This window comes from Eretmochelys imbricata, chromosome 1 (genome assembly GCF_965152235.1).
Source record: "Eretmochelys imbricata isolate rEreImb1 chromosome 1, rEreImb1.hap1, whole genome shotgun sequence".
Classification (NCBI taxonomy): Eukaryota; Metazoa; Chordata; order Testudines; family Cheloniidae; genus Eretmochelys; species Eretmochelys imbricata.
Window position 1 is genome coordinate 346,290,365 of NC_135572.1, and position 17,133 is coordinate 346,307,497.

Genomic DNA, 17,133 nt, shown 5'->3' on the forward strand with positions numbered 1-17,133 from the left:
TCCCTATCTTGGCACCAGACCACCTCGCCAAAGAGAACATAAATCATAAGGTATACTTTTCAATGGTGTTGCAAGCACTGGTGGATTACGGGGCATTTTACCGATATCAGGGATGGTCAGGAAAGGTGCATGATGTACACAACTTTAGGAGCACAGGTCTGTTCAGAAAGCTGCAATCAGGGACTTTCTTTCTGGATCGCAAAACAACCATTGATGACATAGACATGCCAATAGTGATTCTGAGAGACCCAGCCTACCCCTTGCTCCCGTAGCTCCTGAAGCCGTACACCAGCCACCTGGACAGCACTTAGGAGCGGTTCAACAATACTCTGAGCAAGGACAGAATGGTGGTGGCATGTGCCTTTGGACATGTAAAGGGTAGCTGGCGCAGTTTACTTATTGGGTTAGACCTCAGTGAAAGCAATATCTCCATTGTTATCGCTACATGCTCTGTGCTCCATAATATCTGTGAAGCAAAGGGAGAGAAGTTTCCACATGAGTGCGGCATGGAGGTGGATAGGCTGGCAGGTAGTTTTGAGCAGCTAACTACCAGGGCAATAAGAAGAGCCCAGCAAGGAGCTCTGTCTCTCCAGGAGGCTTTGAAAACCTGTTTCAGTAATGAGCCACAGTAATGTGCGTTGCTCATCTGTGTTGTGCCTTTCCATACCAATCCCCTCCGTTGCATCAGTTTCCCTGTACCTCCCCTTTTCCCCCCCCAAACTTGGAATAAATAGAGTATTTCATTCTTGACTTTTACTTCACAAACATAAAGAAACTGAAAGACCAGAAAAATAATTTAACCTTGGGAAAACGGTGTGATAAAATTGGGAAGGGAGAAACCAAGTCAACTTGTTCTGTGTAAGCACAGAAGTTTTGCCCATCAAAGATCTTCAAATGGCCACCTTTTGTTCTTAGTATTGTCCCCGGTATTGAGTGGCAGGAATACTGCACCTTCTTTCCCGCCCACACCCCACATTCTGGAACGTATCGGGGAGGGGATTGGAAACAGGGCAATGCTTGCAGGCTGTTCTGCAGAGGGAGTCTAGCCTCAAGCTATTTTTTTTGAAGCTCAACCAGATGCCTCAACATGTCTGACTGGTCCTTCATAATCCGCAGCATGTCATCCTGCGTGGCACGCTCATACTCCTGGGATGCTCTCCTGGTCTCCCTGTCCATGTCTTCAGACAATGAAATTCTCCATGCTCTTAGCTCAGTGTCAGCTGTCCCAGAGACATTTGTTATCTCATTGAATATATCATCATACGTTCTCTTTTTTCCATCTTCTAATTTGCAAAAGCCTCTCTGTCAGTGTGAAGGCTGTGCTGAAGGCCAAGCTTTCCATTGTAAGGCATGCAAAGCACAAGGTAACCATTGTCAGTGCATACACTGAGTCTAGTACAAAGTAGATATTTTAAAATCATTTCCCTTATTACACTGAAGTGCAAGCCAGAACATAATCAGTATCCCCCTAGCTATTCAGTGAACCGGTTTGCTGTTCCAGCCATGGTGAGTGTGAGCCAACAGCATGGGCAACGGGCCTTGTGCTGCAACTTATGGGCAACCCACGTTGGGAGCACAGATGAGCAGGTGGACAGTGCCCCTTTCCCTTAGCACCATGGTCGGTGCTTGGAGGCCAGGGACTAGTGTCAAGCCTCCCAACCTGTGGTCTTTGTCCACAGCAGCTCCAGTGGGGGTTGCAGATTGCCATGAGAGAACACAGGAAACCCATCCCACCCCTCTCCCTCCCAACACTGTAGCCGTTGCCCTAGGCTTGCAGACTGTGAGTTCAACACCGATCCCAGCCACCCAAACCACAGGCATATTAGGGAAACTATGGTTGAGGGACCTGGAAATCACCATGGGTGGGGGATCACATGCTCTATTGGTTGCATACAAGCTCTTGTAATGAAAACTTCCCCTGTTTTTCCTAGGTGACCCTATGATATCAGTCTCCTCAGGGTGACAGAGGCAGCAGGGGAGCAGATGTTGCAAGCCTCAGGGTACAGACCTGGTCCTTATGTTGCTATGCTGTGTACTGCAATGATACCAGCAGAATTAATACTGGAGTGGCATGGGAAAGTGTCCTACCATGGTGGAAGAAGTAAGGTAGCCTCCCCAGAAACCTTCTGCAAAGGATTGCAGAGTACCTCCATGAAGGATTCCCAGGCCATCGCTGTGCACATAAACAGTCTTTTCCAGGGGGTCTCTTGGTGCGTAGCTGGAGCAGACACTGGGAAACAGATCCCCACCGCACCTCACTTTTTCTTCAGATGAAACATAAGATGTGAGAGCATGTAACCCCTACAGTTTGATTGGAATTGCATACCCACCAGAGGTACCTTTCCATCATGCTCGGCCACGATGCTGTCCTGCGACCGGCTGGACTGCTCTGGGGTTAAAAATAGCTCCTGGGTCTCAGGGAAAATGGATCTCCTGCTCTCCTGTCTCCCATTCTCTTTCTCATCCACAATGTCTTCCTCATTGTTGCCTGAGGTGGCCCAGGACTCAGACTGGGACTGGGACTCAGCGTGGGAGGTATCCACACTACATTTGGTGGTAGTGGTGGAGTCGCCACTGAGAATCACATGCAGCTCATAGTAGAACAGCATGTCTGTGGCGCAGAACCAGCACGACTGTTCACCTCCCTTGTCTTCTGGTATGCCTGCCAAAGTTCTTTGATTTTCATGCGGCACTTACGCATGTCCCTGGTGCATCGCTTCTTCACCCTACCCCACACGATCTTTTCGTAGATGTCAACATTTCTACAGCTGAATTGGAGCTGTGCCTGCACAGACTTTTCTACCCACAAACGAATAAGGTCCCACCACCTCCTGTGTACTCCAGTGCTGGAGAACGTTTGCGGCATTGAATTGCCATGGTCAGCTGGGCTGCCAAGCTGTCCATGCTGATCAAACTGGAAATAGGAATTCAAAAGTTCCTGGGGCTTCAGGAGGGGAGAGGCTGCTTCCTGTGTACCTGGCTGCTGTGCAGCAGAGTTGAAAACGATCTCCAGAGTGGTCACAGTGGACAGGGCTGGCCCTAGGCCACATGGCACCCCAGGTGAGGAGCATCTTTGACGACTCCCTTTCATTTGTTAAACTTTTGAATACCTTATTTTTTATTGTATTTGTAGCCCATTTCACAACTTTGCGCAATTTGCATTTATGATTTATCCCTGTCATATAAGACAATAAATGTGCATGCTACAATCTGTAAGTCTCTTTTTATTCATGCCATATATAAGCAAACTAAAAGACATTTATTTTCTCTAAGTTTATAGAAACTTTTTAATTTTAAGAATAACTGAAATGTACTAACATAAAGAAATTGAATTGTGCACCAACATTAGGTGGACCAGTATTAAATAGTGTTACAATGGGTGACCCCGTTAGAAAATTAATCTTAGTTCTTTTATTCAAAAGGTCGCTTTTCTCACCTTTGCGTTCACAAACTGAAGTACAGTGTCAGAGAGATCCAAAGACTGGCCAATGGCATTTTCAAGCAATAAAATAGCAAGCAATGTCAGCCTCGTCAGCCATGGTTGATTGAAGATTTGTTTTAATGAGCCTGAGCTTCAAAAAGCTGCACTCACCATTCTCAACTGTGACCAGCCCAGCAGTGTGAGCAGAATCCTCAAAGTTATCGACACATTTGGAAAAGTATCTTTCAGTTCTGCTTCATGAATGAATTCGAGAACTTGTAGTGGAGATTGCTTCCCATGTTGCAAACTGTGACAGATGTTGTCCAGTCGACATAGAGGTCTTTATCATTGACGTAAGAACATTCCCCATGTATCAGCATCTGGTGATGGTCCGTAGAATTGTTCAAGCATTTTCCTGTACACTGGCAGCTTAGTAAGGTCATTCAAAAAACCCCACATCTTTTTGTGATGCTTCATTTGTCCAAACCTTTCTTCAATGGACACTCAAACAGTGTCAATGAGCAAGCAAAAAAAGTCATCTGAGATTTTTCTTCCGAGCTTCCCATCACCTCATCTGTGCTCTTGTAACCAAACTGTCTCTTCTTCCGATGAATACAAGTTTCCTTGAAGACAGGCTCCACTCCTCAGTTTTCCACCATTCCTTTGGTACCAGTGATGGCATCTTCAAATCCATTTTCTTCGTAGCCCACAACGAAATCAAGGCAGCTTCTCATCAAAGTAGTAGCAGTCGCGATGTCCATCGACTGAGTTTGTAATGCCTTGCTTACAACATTTACTTGGAACAGGATATTGTGCCAAACCCCAATTGAGACCAGAAATTTGAAGTCAGTGATCTAGTTTGCCAGGCTTTCCGCCTTGTGTCAGATTCTGGCTTCGGCTTTACTCGACTGTGCCAGTTCCATCAGGGCGTCATCCATCTCGGTCACTTGGTACCTCACTGGCCTTATGTTGTCAATGAGGCTCTCCCAGTGTGTGTCACTTAGTGGCTTCACAGTCAGATTTGTATCCTTGTCCATGAGGATCTTCCACCTGATAGCTGATGCTGAAAACAGGATGTCTATCCTTTGCAGTACTCCAAAGAGACACACTGAATCTAAAGAAGATGAGGCTGCATCTGACATAACCAGGTGGGGAATGGCTGCTACAAAGCATGAAGAAAGCTCTTGGATTCAGTGCAGGGATCTTTGCCTGGACAGCACTGTTTCTTCCCTTCGTGTTCATGCTGTTGTCGTAGCCTTGGCCGCTGCAGTCCTGAAGCTTTATTTTATTCTCAATCAGACATTCTTAAACAGTTCTGTTAGGCCTTTCCAGTAGAATCATCCTCAGACCGAACACAGATGAAGTGTTCCTTTACTTTAACACAGCCATCCTCGTCATCAACAAATCTTACTGTAAATGACATCTTTTCACTGATTAATGTCAGGAGTGCAGTCCACTATTACTTCACTTTACCAAGCTGCATCAGTGCTATCAAGCACCTTCCTTTCCATAAGGTCAATTAATTTGTTTTTCTATTCTATTTTCCCTTTTGTCGCTAACAACAAAAACAGCACATCAACCCCAGCGCCTCACAAGCCTGGCACCGCAGGTGGTCACCCAGCTCTCCTGCCCCTACATCCGGCCCTGACAGCAGGGCATTGTGGGGCATCTTCTGGAGGTCAATTCAATGGACTTACACAATGCTGCATCTACGCTGCTCTCTATTGACCCATCAACATCAAATTAAGCGCTACACCTCTCGCCGAAGTGGAGTAATTAAGTCAATGTAACAGGTGAGTTAGGTCAGCGAAAGGGACCTGGTAATGTAGCTGCATACATTATTATGTCAACATAAGGCGGCTTCCGTCAACCTAAGTGTGTAGAGTAGACCGGACCTGTGGTCAATGGGAAAAACTTCCCTTCTCAGTACAACTTTCCTACAGGAACTCGGCTGAGCCTGAGGTGCATGCAAGCTCAGGCCTGTACTACATTACAAATTTTTGCTGGCATAGCTCTGTCAGCTGACAGTGTGAAGAAAAAAATCACACCCCCTAACCAACATAGCTGCGCTAGCAGAACCACCAGTGTAGATGCAACTGCATAGGGTGTTTCTGTTGGCATAGGTAACGTCATTTGGGGAGGCGGTCTAGCTGTGCTGGCAGAACCAATCCATCTGCTGGTTTATATTGCATCTCCACTAGAGGGTTCTACAAACATAGCTATACTGGCTATGGAGTGTAGACAAGGCTTCTGAACCACTCTCATCCACTGAATGATTGTAACCTCTGCAAGCCTTTTTTTAATAAGTATTTTTATAGTAATCTCTTACAAAATCTGTCTCAACAACACGTATTAGAAAAGCAGTACAGTTTTCCTTTAAAAGCAGCTGCCAGACCAGCAGACACCACAATTTAAGCCTATTAGAAGTCTGAGTTTTTTGCAGATTAATAGCTATTTCTAGATACCATTCTGAAATACTTCTGTTTTAAAATCATCTAAAACGGGGTGGGCAAACTTTTTGGCCTGAGGGCCACATCGGGGAATAGAAATTGTATGGTGGGCCATGAATGCTCACAAAATTGGGGTTGGGATGCAGGAGGGGGTGCGAGCTCTGGGGTGGGGCTGGGGATGAGACATTTGGGGTGCAGGAGGGTGCTCTGGGCTGGGATCGAGGGGTTTGGAGAGCAGGAGGAGGATCAGGGCTGGGGAAGGGGGAGAGGCTCAGGGTGCAGGCTCCGAGCGGCGCTTACCTCAAGTGGCTCCTGGAAGCAGAGGCATGTCCTTTTTGCAGCTCCTACACGGAGGCGCGGCCAGGCCACTCTGCACACTGCCCTGTGTGCCCCTGCAGCTCCCATTAGAGTGCGTAGGAGCTGGAGGGGGGTCATGCCGCGGCTTCTGGGAGCCGTGTGGTGCAGCCCCCAACCCTGCACCCTTGCTGGAGCACCGGAGTGGGGCCGAGCCACATGGTGCAGCCCTGACCCTGTGCCCTGGCCAGAGCAGGGCCGAGCCGCAAGGTGTGGCCCCGACCCAGAGCCCCGGCTGGAGCGGGGCCAAGCCACATGGTCCGGCCCCCGACCCAGCACCCCGGCCGGAGTGTGTGTGTGTGTATATATTCCATAATTCCATGCCATTTTCAGCTTATTAAGCTATTTATACTTGCTAGGTTTTTTTTAATGAGGCAACAAGCCTCATACAAATTATTAAAACAAAATACATACTGAAGTTTGGCAGGATGGATTGGGGGTTTCACTGAGATTAGGGTTGGGGGATCTCTGGTAATAGCAGGCTGAGGGGTGTAGTGACATTCAATGGGTTGGGGTGTCTCTGGGGATACAGGGCTGGGAATGAAGTGACATTCAATGAAGTTGGAGGGTCTCAGTGATGAAAATGCTCTGACAGTCACTGGGGATGGGAGTGAGTCCTGGGAACCCATTCTGGGGCTCGTGCTTCTGCAGCTCCTAGCCTCTGGCTCCCCTGTGCTCCCCAAGGGACACAGGCCCTTGTGCATCACTGACAAGTGGGCAGTGCCTGCCATGGGGGGAGTGGAGTGGACTCCCAGGTGCTGTATTATGCAGCAGGTCTTGTAGAAGTTCTGCACCCCCCTATGCAACTCTCCCCTCAAGCTTAAAATTTTTTGTACCTAGTTTTGTCTGTCTCTCTCTCTCAGCACAGTAAATAAGGGGCAACAGAATAGTGAACACAATCTTGAAGAATGCCTTAATGCTTAACGCCCCTTTGCGATACCCTTTACTCACACCTTACTCCCAATGACTTCAGAGAGATTTGTGGTGTAAAGTACTATGCATTGTGAGCAAGGGTATTGCAATCTGGCCTGTAGGTTAGGGATTTCCTGTTTCAAGAAGCACGACTTTTCTAATGTGAGAGTGAGTTAGTAAAGCAACGTATTTGTTTTCCCATTTATGTGATGGGTGCTCTCTCCTTTCTTCTTCATTTTCCGTGTGTGCCTATTACTGATCAGACTGACACACTGTGGGGCTCGTTTCACACAGTAATGAGTCAGGGCTCAGTGACCATAATATTTACTAAAATAGCAGCATGTTTGCTTTATGGAAGGCAGGTTTTTGTTGTTGTTCTAGAACTTCCTGGTTGGATTCATGCCGGTAACAGTTCTGGGTGTGTTATGTTGGAGATTGTCAGAGATTGCTTTTAAATAAATACTTGTTTGAGGATTTTAAACAGTCTGCAAGTGGTGGAGAAATTGGCATGGTGTTTCACCCCTACTTTTTTATTATTAGCTATGACATGAACCTCAACATTTGTATTGTGCTGAAAAGCTACTGACAGATCGAGCCATCCTGCTGAAACATTTTAAAAATGTTAACTGTGGCATCTGTAACTTCGAGGGATGGGTTCTACAAGGATCCTTTGTCTAACTGAATGTTGTTGATGTGAAATTTTAATCAGGCTAAAGACACAGATTAGACAGCCCCTCCACACATGCCAGACTAGTCTTCCATTTATTGTGGTCTTAATTGCTGGTTATCACTATTGTGTGGGCACCGCTAGCACATTCACGTTTAAGATTGTGTTCAAGGGTCAAACTGGAGTGGGAATGTAGCCTGGTAGCAGGGACAGGCACAGCCTCCTAATTCAGTGGTTGCAGTGTAATAAAGTGGAGTGTAATCGCAGTCTGAAACAAAATGAAAAATAAATACAAAGAGAGCATGATACAATGAGAGGGCCGAAGGTGGGGGAAGGAGGAGTGATGATCCGGTAAGGCTGCTCCTCTCTGTGTGGCTGTCCTGGGGCCAATCCCAGTTACTTGTGGCGATGAGAGAAACCCTTCCCTGGACACAGTGCGGGAGGTGGCTCTGTTCAGCATCCAGACCCAGCTGCTCAGAGGACCCAGCATGAGCTCAGGAGATCGGGACACAAGGAGGCATCACCCTGCCACCCACCAGTGTTCCCTCTGGTAGATTTTGCCCTTCGGGCCTGCCTAGCAGCACACAACTCTAACATCATCACAAAGTGACGTGGCCAGGAGCAGCATCACCATGATGAAGGGCACAGACTATGGAGCTGCTCACAGTTTCTCGTGCGAAGGAGTGAACCCAAATACACACACACATACACTGTGTTTTTGCATCCTGGGTTTCATGATTTCTGTGGGTGTAGTTGAACCCATGAAACCCTGCTAAAGTCGACCCTGCATGGTACTAACCCAGGCTCTGCCCACAGCTCCCACTTGTGACCCCTTCCGGTCATATTTGCATGTCTTCCTTCCTAGCCATTCATCCCATCATCCTGTTGCCCTCTCTACCATTTCTTGATGAAAATGGAAAAGGAGGGAGAAGAAGCCCCAGGCCACTGGCCATAAGGAAGCAAGAGCTAGTAGAATGGGGAACCCCTCCTTGACCAAGAGGAGCAGGAGCAACAAGGGTCTTTGTGGCAGAAGCCGCATCTACAGGAGCTGGCTGGCTTTATTCTCCTCCAGTTCGGAATCCCCTAGCAAGCCAAATACTTCAGCTACCTGATACAGCCCTAACTCAGAAGCTGCAGTTTTAATTGTTAGCACTTCTTGCTGTGTTTGATCAGTGGCATCCATGTCAGGAGAGATGTAGGAAAAGATGGCATCTGGTGCCTAGGTACCCACTGTTCCAGTTCAAGGCCTGGTTGTGTTGAGACCCTTAAAAACAGGACTTAATCCCTTTGGTTAACCAGTTTGTTTAAAGATTTTAGTTTGTAAATTTGACAAAATTCCTTTTCAGGGGGCCGTAGTTTGCCCATCCCTGATCTAGTCAGTCATGTCAGTAGTTCAGTCATTCTTAAGCAGTATTACTATGACGTCTGAGATCTCAAGCAATCATTACCTTGTCTCTAGTTAATTTTGCATGCTGTATGTTTGTCTAGATATACATGCTATACTTATTGCTGTGTTGGGGGCACCATAAATTGTAGAATTAAATATAATAAAAGCCCTCTGTTCCTTGCCACTCCTCCGAGTCTCCTGTTTGTGTGGTGAACTAGGAATACAAAGAAGTTTGCTGACCTCATACTTTTAGTCATTAGATTCTTGCAAACTCTTGGACCATAAACCAAAGGAATTTTGTTGTTGTTGTTGTTAGATTTTCTGCTTGCTTAGTGTCAGGTCTAAGGACCTGCTGGTCTTACTCTGTCTTTATGCCCAGTAAGTCTTGGGTTTCCACTGAGACTCAACAAGAATTCCAAGATAATCTACCATCAGCTCCCTCAGGATATTGTCCTTCCAGATCAAGGTCGAGGTACATTGGTGGACTAGAGTGGGGAAAGTTTGCACTACCACTTCCTGTTCTGCACTGGTTCTGTGCATAATGCTAGGACTTCAGTCCTTAAAATTGTCAATCTGATACTTTCACAGAAGACATCATAATTTTTTAGTCTTTGTTCAGGAAGGATAGCCCCACTACTAAACTATTCTACTATAAATCTCAGGTGTAGATTCTTGTTTCAAATAAATTCCTTTTAAAAATGTGTTTAATACTTTTGGGAAATATATCTCAGCAAGCCAGAAAGCCAGAATGGTTTAAACTATATTCAGGTTGCTTAACTGATTTGTTTATATATTATGCAGCATTGTTGTAGCCGTTTTGGTCCCAGAATATTAGAGAGACAGGGGGGTGAGATAATACCTTTTGTTGGACTGTCTTCTGTTGGTGAGAGAGACAAGCTTTTGAACTTACACAGAGCTCTGTCAGGTCTGGGAAGTATACATAAGCAACATATTATGAAATTTGGGCCCGTGTTTTAAATATATAAATCATCTATTAATAAATGCACCAGAGATTGCAAAGAAGAAGTTTGAGCATAGAAATAGTGATTTTCATGCCATTTTTAACCTCTAGTTTGCTTTTAAAAACCTCTCCTTTTAATAGCAGTAGCTTAAAGACTAATTGCTTTTTCAGAAGTTTTTCATGGAAAGAGGAACTAATTATCTGATCTGCATCAAAGAGCATGCTTCTAAGGAGTGGTTTGTTTGGGAGAAGAGTAAACCTCACCAATTAGTCTCAGAAGTATAAACTCCTTCACCTGTGGGGTTGTATGCTCTGTAAGAAGACACTTCTTGTGATTGTCTACTGGTTGACAAACCTAATCAAATTGGATTTCAGTGAAACCATTTGTCATGACAGTTTTGGGATCACTTATTTTACATCTGTCTGATTTTTTTCTATGACCAATTTAAATGAGGAATGAAGCATAAAGACAATAACAGGATGTTGGGATTTTATTACCCAAATATTCATTAAAATCCCATAATAAAGCCTGTTTTATTAATGCTGAGAAATAAAGGCAAGCTTAACAAGGGAAAATTTAGATCTGCTAACATGATAATTTCCTGTTTCCGCTGTTGAGCAAGGATACTGCTTGTATAACTCTCCATACAGCTGTCCTTTTGACCCATCTTCTTGCATTTCTCTCTTCTTTCAGCTTTACTCTAAAGGCCAGAAATCTTGGTCATCTTGGATCCCAACTTCTCTTCTCACAGCTCCACTTTAAAGTTGACTACATTCGGCTTAACATATCTTTCTTTGTCTACACTAAGTGCTAGGACTAGTAATTTTCCAAGACTAGAGAAGCTCTATATGTTGGTATGTAACAGTTCCCAGATCTTTGCCAGACTTCATCCTTATTTTGATCCTGCCTCTTCTGAAATCCTTATTTGACTCCCATATTAGCGTTCTCAGTCCCTACTCTTTTAAAAGGGGGAGTGGAGAGGCTGTAGCAACATTACACGGGACATGGGATCTGTTGCTCCCATCCTCTGTTTTCCTAGGCATCCTAACCACTTCAGATTCAAACACTGCTGTCTTGGTTTTCAAAACTCTGAAATAACTCTGCTTTCCACCACAATCCTCAGCCATCTTCACCCAGTCCCTCCAATCTCGGCCTCTTCTCAGTCCCCTCTTCAATTCTTTCCTCTTGCTGTGCAACATGCATCTGCCTGCATGCACACCCAAACATGTTTCCCCCTTCCTCTCTCAAATTTCTGCAGTAGTGGGGAAGTCCAGCAGAGCAGTGTAATGTTCACCCTGCTCCTAAGAGTATGTGTGCAAAGCAAGTAGACAACCGTGGCTGACACGTGCCAGCCGACTCAGGCTTGCAGGGCTCCAGGCTGTGTGTGGTTGTTTCATTGCTGTGTGGACTTCCAGGTTCTGGGACCCTCCTGCCTCACAGAGAAATGTGTGTGGATGTGTGCACACGTGTCCTAGAGCTTGGGCTCCAGCCTGAGACCAGAAGTCTACGCGGTAATGAAAGAGCCCCACAGCCCAAGTCGGCAAGCCCGAGTTGGCTGGCATGGGCCATCCGTGGGTTTTCCTTTGCTGTGTAAATATACTGTAAGTGCCACCTTCAAGGGATGAGAAAAACCAGTCTCTGGGATCCTGCAGGTTTTTCTGTGTTCAGCAGGCTGCACAGGAATTGAGCAAGATCAGGATGGTTAGAAGCAGATGTAGAGCTCTAGGGCCCATTCCTATATATCTCCTACTTCTTCATACCAGCATGTGAGTGCTCACTGGGTTCCCAGAGGTTGGGGAGATGTGTGGTTCTCATTCACATAATGCAGGTGTGTAGGCAGGGTTACAGTTAGTGCTAAGGGGAATAAAAAGCAAATTTGTATTGACATGCTTTACCTGTTCGTCTTTTCAAGTATTTTTAAATAAAGGATGTTAAATTTTGATCTGCAACTACCTGCTCAGAGCATTGTAGTTTCATGGCAGTCTGGAAAGTACTACACTTTAGGATACTTTCCTTATATTACCAGTTTAAATACAGTGGTTAATAGCTGGCTTTGTGTTTGGCTTCAGGGTATCTTATTGTTTGGAAGCATGAGCATGTAAAATAGTTTATTAAAATAGCTTCAACTCTTGCTTTTAGCTATTTATATTGGGACGCTGCAAGTCAGGAGAGTCTAGGGCTGAGTGAAGGTGAAAACAATACTTTTTTTAATAAATAAAACTTGCGTGATGTATTCATTTAAGTCTGTTCATCCTACAAAAACTGATCTGAGCAGTCTCCACCCTATACTAGACCTATAATGTGCACTTTGAAACTTTGCTAAAGGAACAGACTGACTGTACATGGAGCTTGATAACGCTTGTTTCTTGTCTAGTGTTATCCTTTTCTGGTATCAAAAGGGATAGACTAAAACAAAGTATGTAATTTGAAGAAAAGGTGTGTTTGAGAAATATTGCCTTTCAGCAACTTCACACCTGTTAACATGTTTAGATTGACTGCAAGCATTAATCATTGAGATTTCCTCCATCCCATGTATAATCAACTATTAGTCCTGTGAATAAAAATCTATCTGAGGTACTTGCATGGCAACACACTACTGTAATATCCAAAGGCCTCACAAGCTTTAATGTATTTATCCTCAGCACCCCTGTGAGGTAAGGAAGTGTTGTTATTTCCGTTTTACAGATGGTGAGCTAAGGCACAGAGACATTAAGTGATTTTTCCAAGGTCACACAGGAAGTCTGTGCCAAAGCAGGGACTTGAATCCAGGCCTTGAAATTCCTAAGCTAGTACTCCAACCTCTGTCTGTGTTCACATGCATATACATATTACTTGTCATTGGTGTGCATGGTTCTTTAAGGTCAAGGTCCCTACCCTGAAGATCATACAATCCAAACTGAGATGGTGGTAAAGCAAGAAAACACCACTATGAGCAACATAAGATGTAAGAAGGAAATCTGCTAATGAAACAGTAATGTTTAAAAAGAAATCAGATGCTCATTGTGTGTCTATTTCGTGTCGTTCCTGTTTCTTTGTTTAACGTGGTCAGGCGAGAGAGAGGGAACAGACAGCGCCGAAGCTGAGATTAGTCATGGAAAGCACACCGAAAAGTGAGTTTTGAGAGGAGGTATTTGGAGGAGGCCGAAAGGGGGCACTTGGCACGCAGGAAGAAAGAGGTTACTTCAGGAATGAAAAGGGCATGGAGTTTTGGGTTGGTGGAGGAGACAAAGGGATTGAGTGGAAATCTGTAACTTGAGGATCTCGTGCATTAACCAATCATAAGAGTTTTGCTCTTATGGTTTGATATCAGCAGATCCCCTTGATGGAATTACACTCAAGGATTACTACTTATTCAACAAGACTGTGTTTTTCATGAGAGTGGGTGTATTATCCTGGGAATCCTGCCCATGTTCCAATTTGGATCATTACATTCTGTGTTACCTATCTAAATCTCCCTGTTTCAAATGTGTATGGGGTTCTTCACTTCCTAACCTAAACTGTAGTGTACTTTGCACTTTTAAAATAGTGCAGTGTCTACTTCCGACATGGCTGCATTACAGCGGTGCGTGAAGTGAGCCCTGTATATTCCTTATCTATCTTGTGGGCTGTAGTCAACATTCATATTTGTAAAGTGCTTTAGAAATGCAAAGCAAGTTTTGCAGGTAACACCAAAAAAAAAAAACCCAGAATGGATTCAGTTTTAGTATCCTATTTTCAGTAGCTCACAATTTGTCTAAAAACCTTTCCATATTTGATCTCGTCAAAAGGTAATGTTGGTCTGTTTTTTATGTTTTGGCCAAGGGCTAAGGTAGATGGATAGTCTTTCCCCATTTTAAGGAATTCTAATTTTTTTAGTCGTGCCTATAACACAAAAGGCTCTAATTGGAAACTTTTCATGAAAATATTTCTTAATAAAGGGAATTTATCAGCTTTACAAGGTTTGGAAGGAACAAATTTAGTAATAGAAAAGTTTTATAAGTGACTGAAATATTGTTTTTGAACATGCTCAGTATGCTACTGCTAAGATTTTTAGCAGTCTACTCTTGCCCCTCCGCTTTCTGACATATCATACAAAATATAGGGAGAACTGTGTATTCTCTGCTTTTTCTATCACAAATATAGGGGCAGCTGTTAGTGGGAGAATTTGCATGAGGGAGATTGTTACTACATCAGAACACATGCAGCCAAACCCAAAAATTGCATCAACAGTAGACAGGAAGAAATTGTGTTTTAAAAAAAAAAAATGCAGATCGAACTGTTTTTGCAAAATTCTGTGGCATTCTGTAGTTGTTCCGTTTAATTAAAGATATGAAAATTCAAGCTTCTTCCTGTGCTACTTGTTTTGCAAAAAGCACTACAGAAATCTATATTAATGTAATACTAAAGTCACACAGTTGAAATAACGGTAAAAAAATACAACAGTAAAGATTCCAGTGGTAGTGTGAACTTAGCCCCATTGCATATCCTGTATATTTTATCGTATACATTTAACAGCATAAACAGAAATATACAAACATACTATATGTAACCTTGTTTCCTTTATATCACATCTAACCATACTGATATAATCTCTTTCATTTACATTCTTTTACCCAGATAGAATTGCTTCACATTTTAGGTATAACCTAAGATTTTAATGTGTCATTACAAGTTTTTCAGAATATTTCAGTATTTGACTCTAGAAAGCCCAGCTCTAGTTTTTCTTTAAACTTTGCCCACATCTGTTGCATCTTGTACAGCAAGAAATAAATTATGCATGAAAGCAAAGTCTATTTTAAGCGAAGTAAAAATCTACTTACCTTTCGACAAATGGTGCACGCTTACTCAGTAGCCTTGTCTCACAGGAGTCCGTTTTTGTGCTTGAAGCGAAGCTTAGCTTCCCCATTTTTGGAGGAGATGGGTCAGGAAGGAGAATTTCTCTGATCAGTCTCCGGGGTTTGTTTGCATGGTGGTATATTTGCCTTCCTTTGGCACACACAATTTTTGTAAAAGTATTTATAAAGTGAAAAGATGGAATTAAAGGATATAAGCTACAAGGGGTAGGAATGGCCATAAAACAGATCCAGACATGGCGAACTCAACAGCCAACTTTAGGTCCTGTACAACTGCATGGTTTTGGTCCTTTAAGGATAATGTATTTCCTTTCTCTCCCCCCCCCCCCCTTTTAGGAGACGTTGATCCAGCAGCAAGTGTCATTTCATTAGGTCCTGTATCTCTGATGTTGTGGATAGTGGAGTCCTCCAGCAATTAAATGAGAGCCGTGGACACATCTCAGCATGTCAGTCTAGAGAGTTCAGAATCGAAACCTGGGACAGGCTGGAGCCGTGGGGAAGAAACACCAGCCTCCACTAAAAACAGAACAAGTGGAAGCTTCCAAGTCATGGCCTACAAAAAAAGCATTTTGTTACAGGAACCGTGTGAGGGTTAATCTTCTCATGAGAATGGAAGTAAATAAATGAGATGGTTAACTTGACCAGTGAGCAGTTCAGTTACAACAAAGAGCAATTAAAAATAAGATGGATTACACTGGAACGGAAAGGGTTTTGATGGCTCGATGTGAGGAAAAACAAAGAGAGTTCTAAACCCAGTGGGAGTTACATTATCTCTGAATCGAGCATTCTGTGGCAGAAGAATATTCTTTTGGGGGCTTCAAGTCTACAGTAGAAAAGTGTAGAGCAAGCAGTAAAATCTTATCGCAACCCTGACATGTAGGATGACAAAATTATGATCAATTACCAAACATCAGATACTCCACAGAGGGAAGGCTTTTGTTTTAACAATAACCTTTTTCTAAAAGGAATAGGTGGGAGGGGGAAAATCAAAGAGAGCCAAGGAGATAAAATTGTCTGTTAAGGTTAAAGACAAAATGTGAAGTTTATTGACACAGTGTTTACCCAAATTGCATAGAACAGCCTGACACCAGCCTAAGAACAGGGATATAGTTGAGCCCATTGTAAGTATCATTGAAAACCAAAATGTGCCAGTCAGCATGACAGAAGGACATCAAGGAGCGGATCCAAATGTTTCGTTGACCTTCACGGGTTGACAAGCCTTTGTGTCTTAAAAAAAAGAAGGGGAAAAAAAAAGTCTGGAAATAAATAGAATTTTTATTTTATTTTTTTTCTAGGTAGAAATGAGGTTTCTTGGTCCGTTTCTGACAATCTGTTATTTATTAGTATAGTTGTGTTTTTTTGTTCGCTTTCAGGTAGGTGTAGTACATTCAGTTAAAGAGCACATCTGTATGCTACTACTTGATTAAATCTTTTTTTCTAGCTCTTTTAAAATTCTTTCTACCACTGGTTTGGTTTTTGCATGTAGATTAAAAAGACTTGTAAAATTGTAACATTTCACACAGAAATGCCGCCCGATCTTCACCAGCTTCAGAAATCTGACCTTTGCCGATGCTGCAATAAAGTGTTGTAATTTAGAATTAGTGTCTGTCTCTCTTTAAGTTCATTTTGAAGTAAATGATGATCTGAAATAATATTAATACATTATGTACTAAATGCCCTGGAGGATATTTCTGGCCAGCATTTCACTTATTTGAGTGTCATAAGGAGTATATGACAGTGTACAAACATGAGACGGTCCCTGCCCCAACAAGCTGACAAACTAGATCAGACACAGATAGTACTGTACAGTCTTCATTGAGACAGCCTGAGTTCCCCCTGGCTGCTGTCTAGGTTCTCTCCTCACTCCTAATCTATTTGTATTAGAGAGAGGCAGATGTATTTCAAATTTTTCACAATTTCTTTATGTGGACAGATTAATAATTTTTCAGATTCTTATATTGACTGAATGCTGTCCCCAGAGTATTGATTACTGTTATATATCAAGTTGGTAAAATATTAACATCTTACTTTCCAAAAGGTACTGGAAAAATTAGTCAGGAGAAGGGCAAGAAAGTTAGACTTTGTAGTGTTAAGATATGAAGAAAGGCTAAAATGAAGATATTACAGGTGGTGCAGGTGCTAAACTTG

General features: G+C 43.4%; 1 protein-coding gene across 2 annotated transcripts in view; it reads left to right on the top strand.

Annotated features, from left to right (window-relative positions):
* The window catches only part of UPF2 (UPF2 regulator of nonsense mediated mRNA decay), a 135,646-nt gene extending 119,063 nt beyond the window's left edge, over nucleotides 1–16,583 (top strand). For both annotated transcript variants that reach the window (XM_077836629.1, XM_077836635.1), the window contains one exon: nucleotides 15,322–16,583. In XM_077836629.1, the coding sequence (XP_077692755.1) occupies nucleotides 15,322–15,331 (10 nt within the window). In that variant the 3' untranslated portion in view covers nucleotides 15,332–16,583. The remainder of the gene's footprint in view (nucleotides 1–15,321) is intronic.
* Nucleotides 16,584–17,133: the final 550 nt, after the last annotated feature.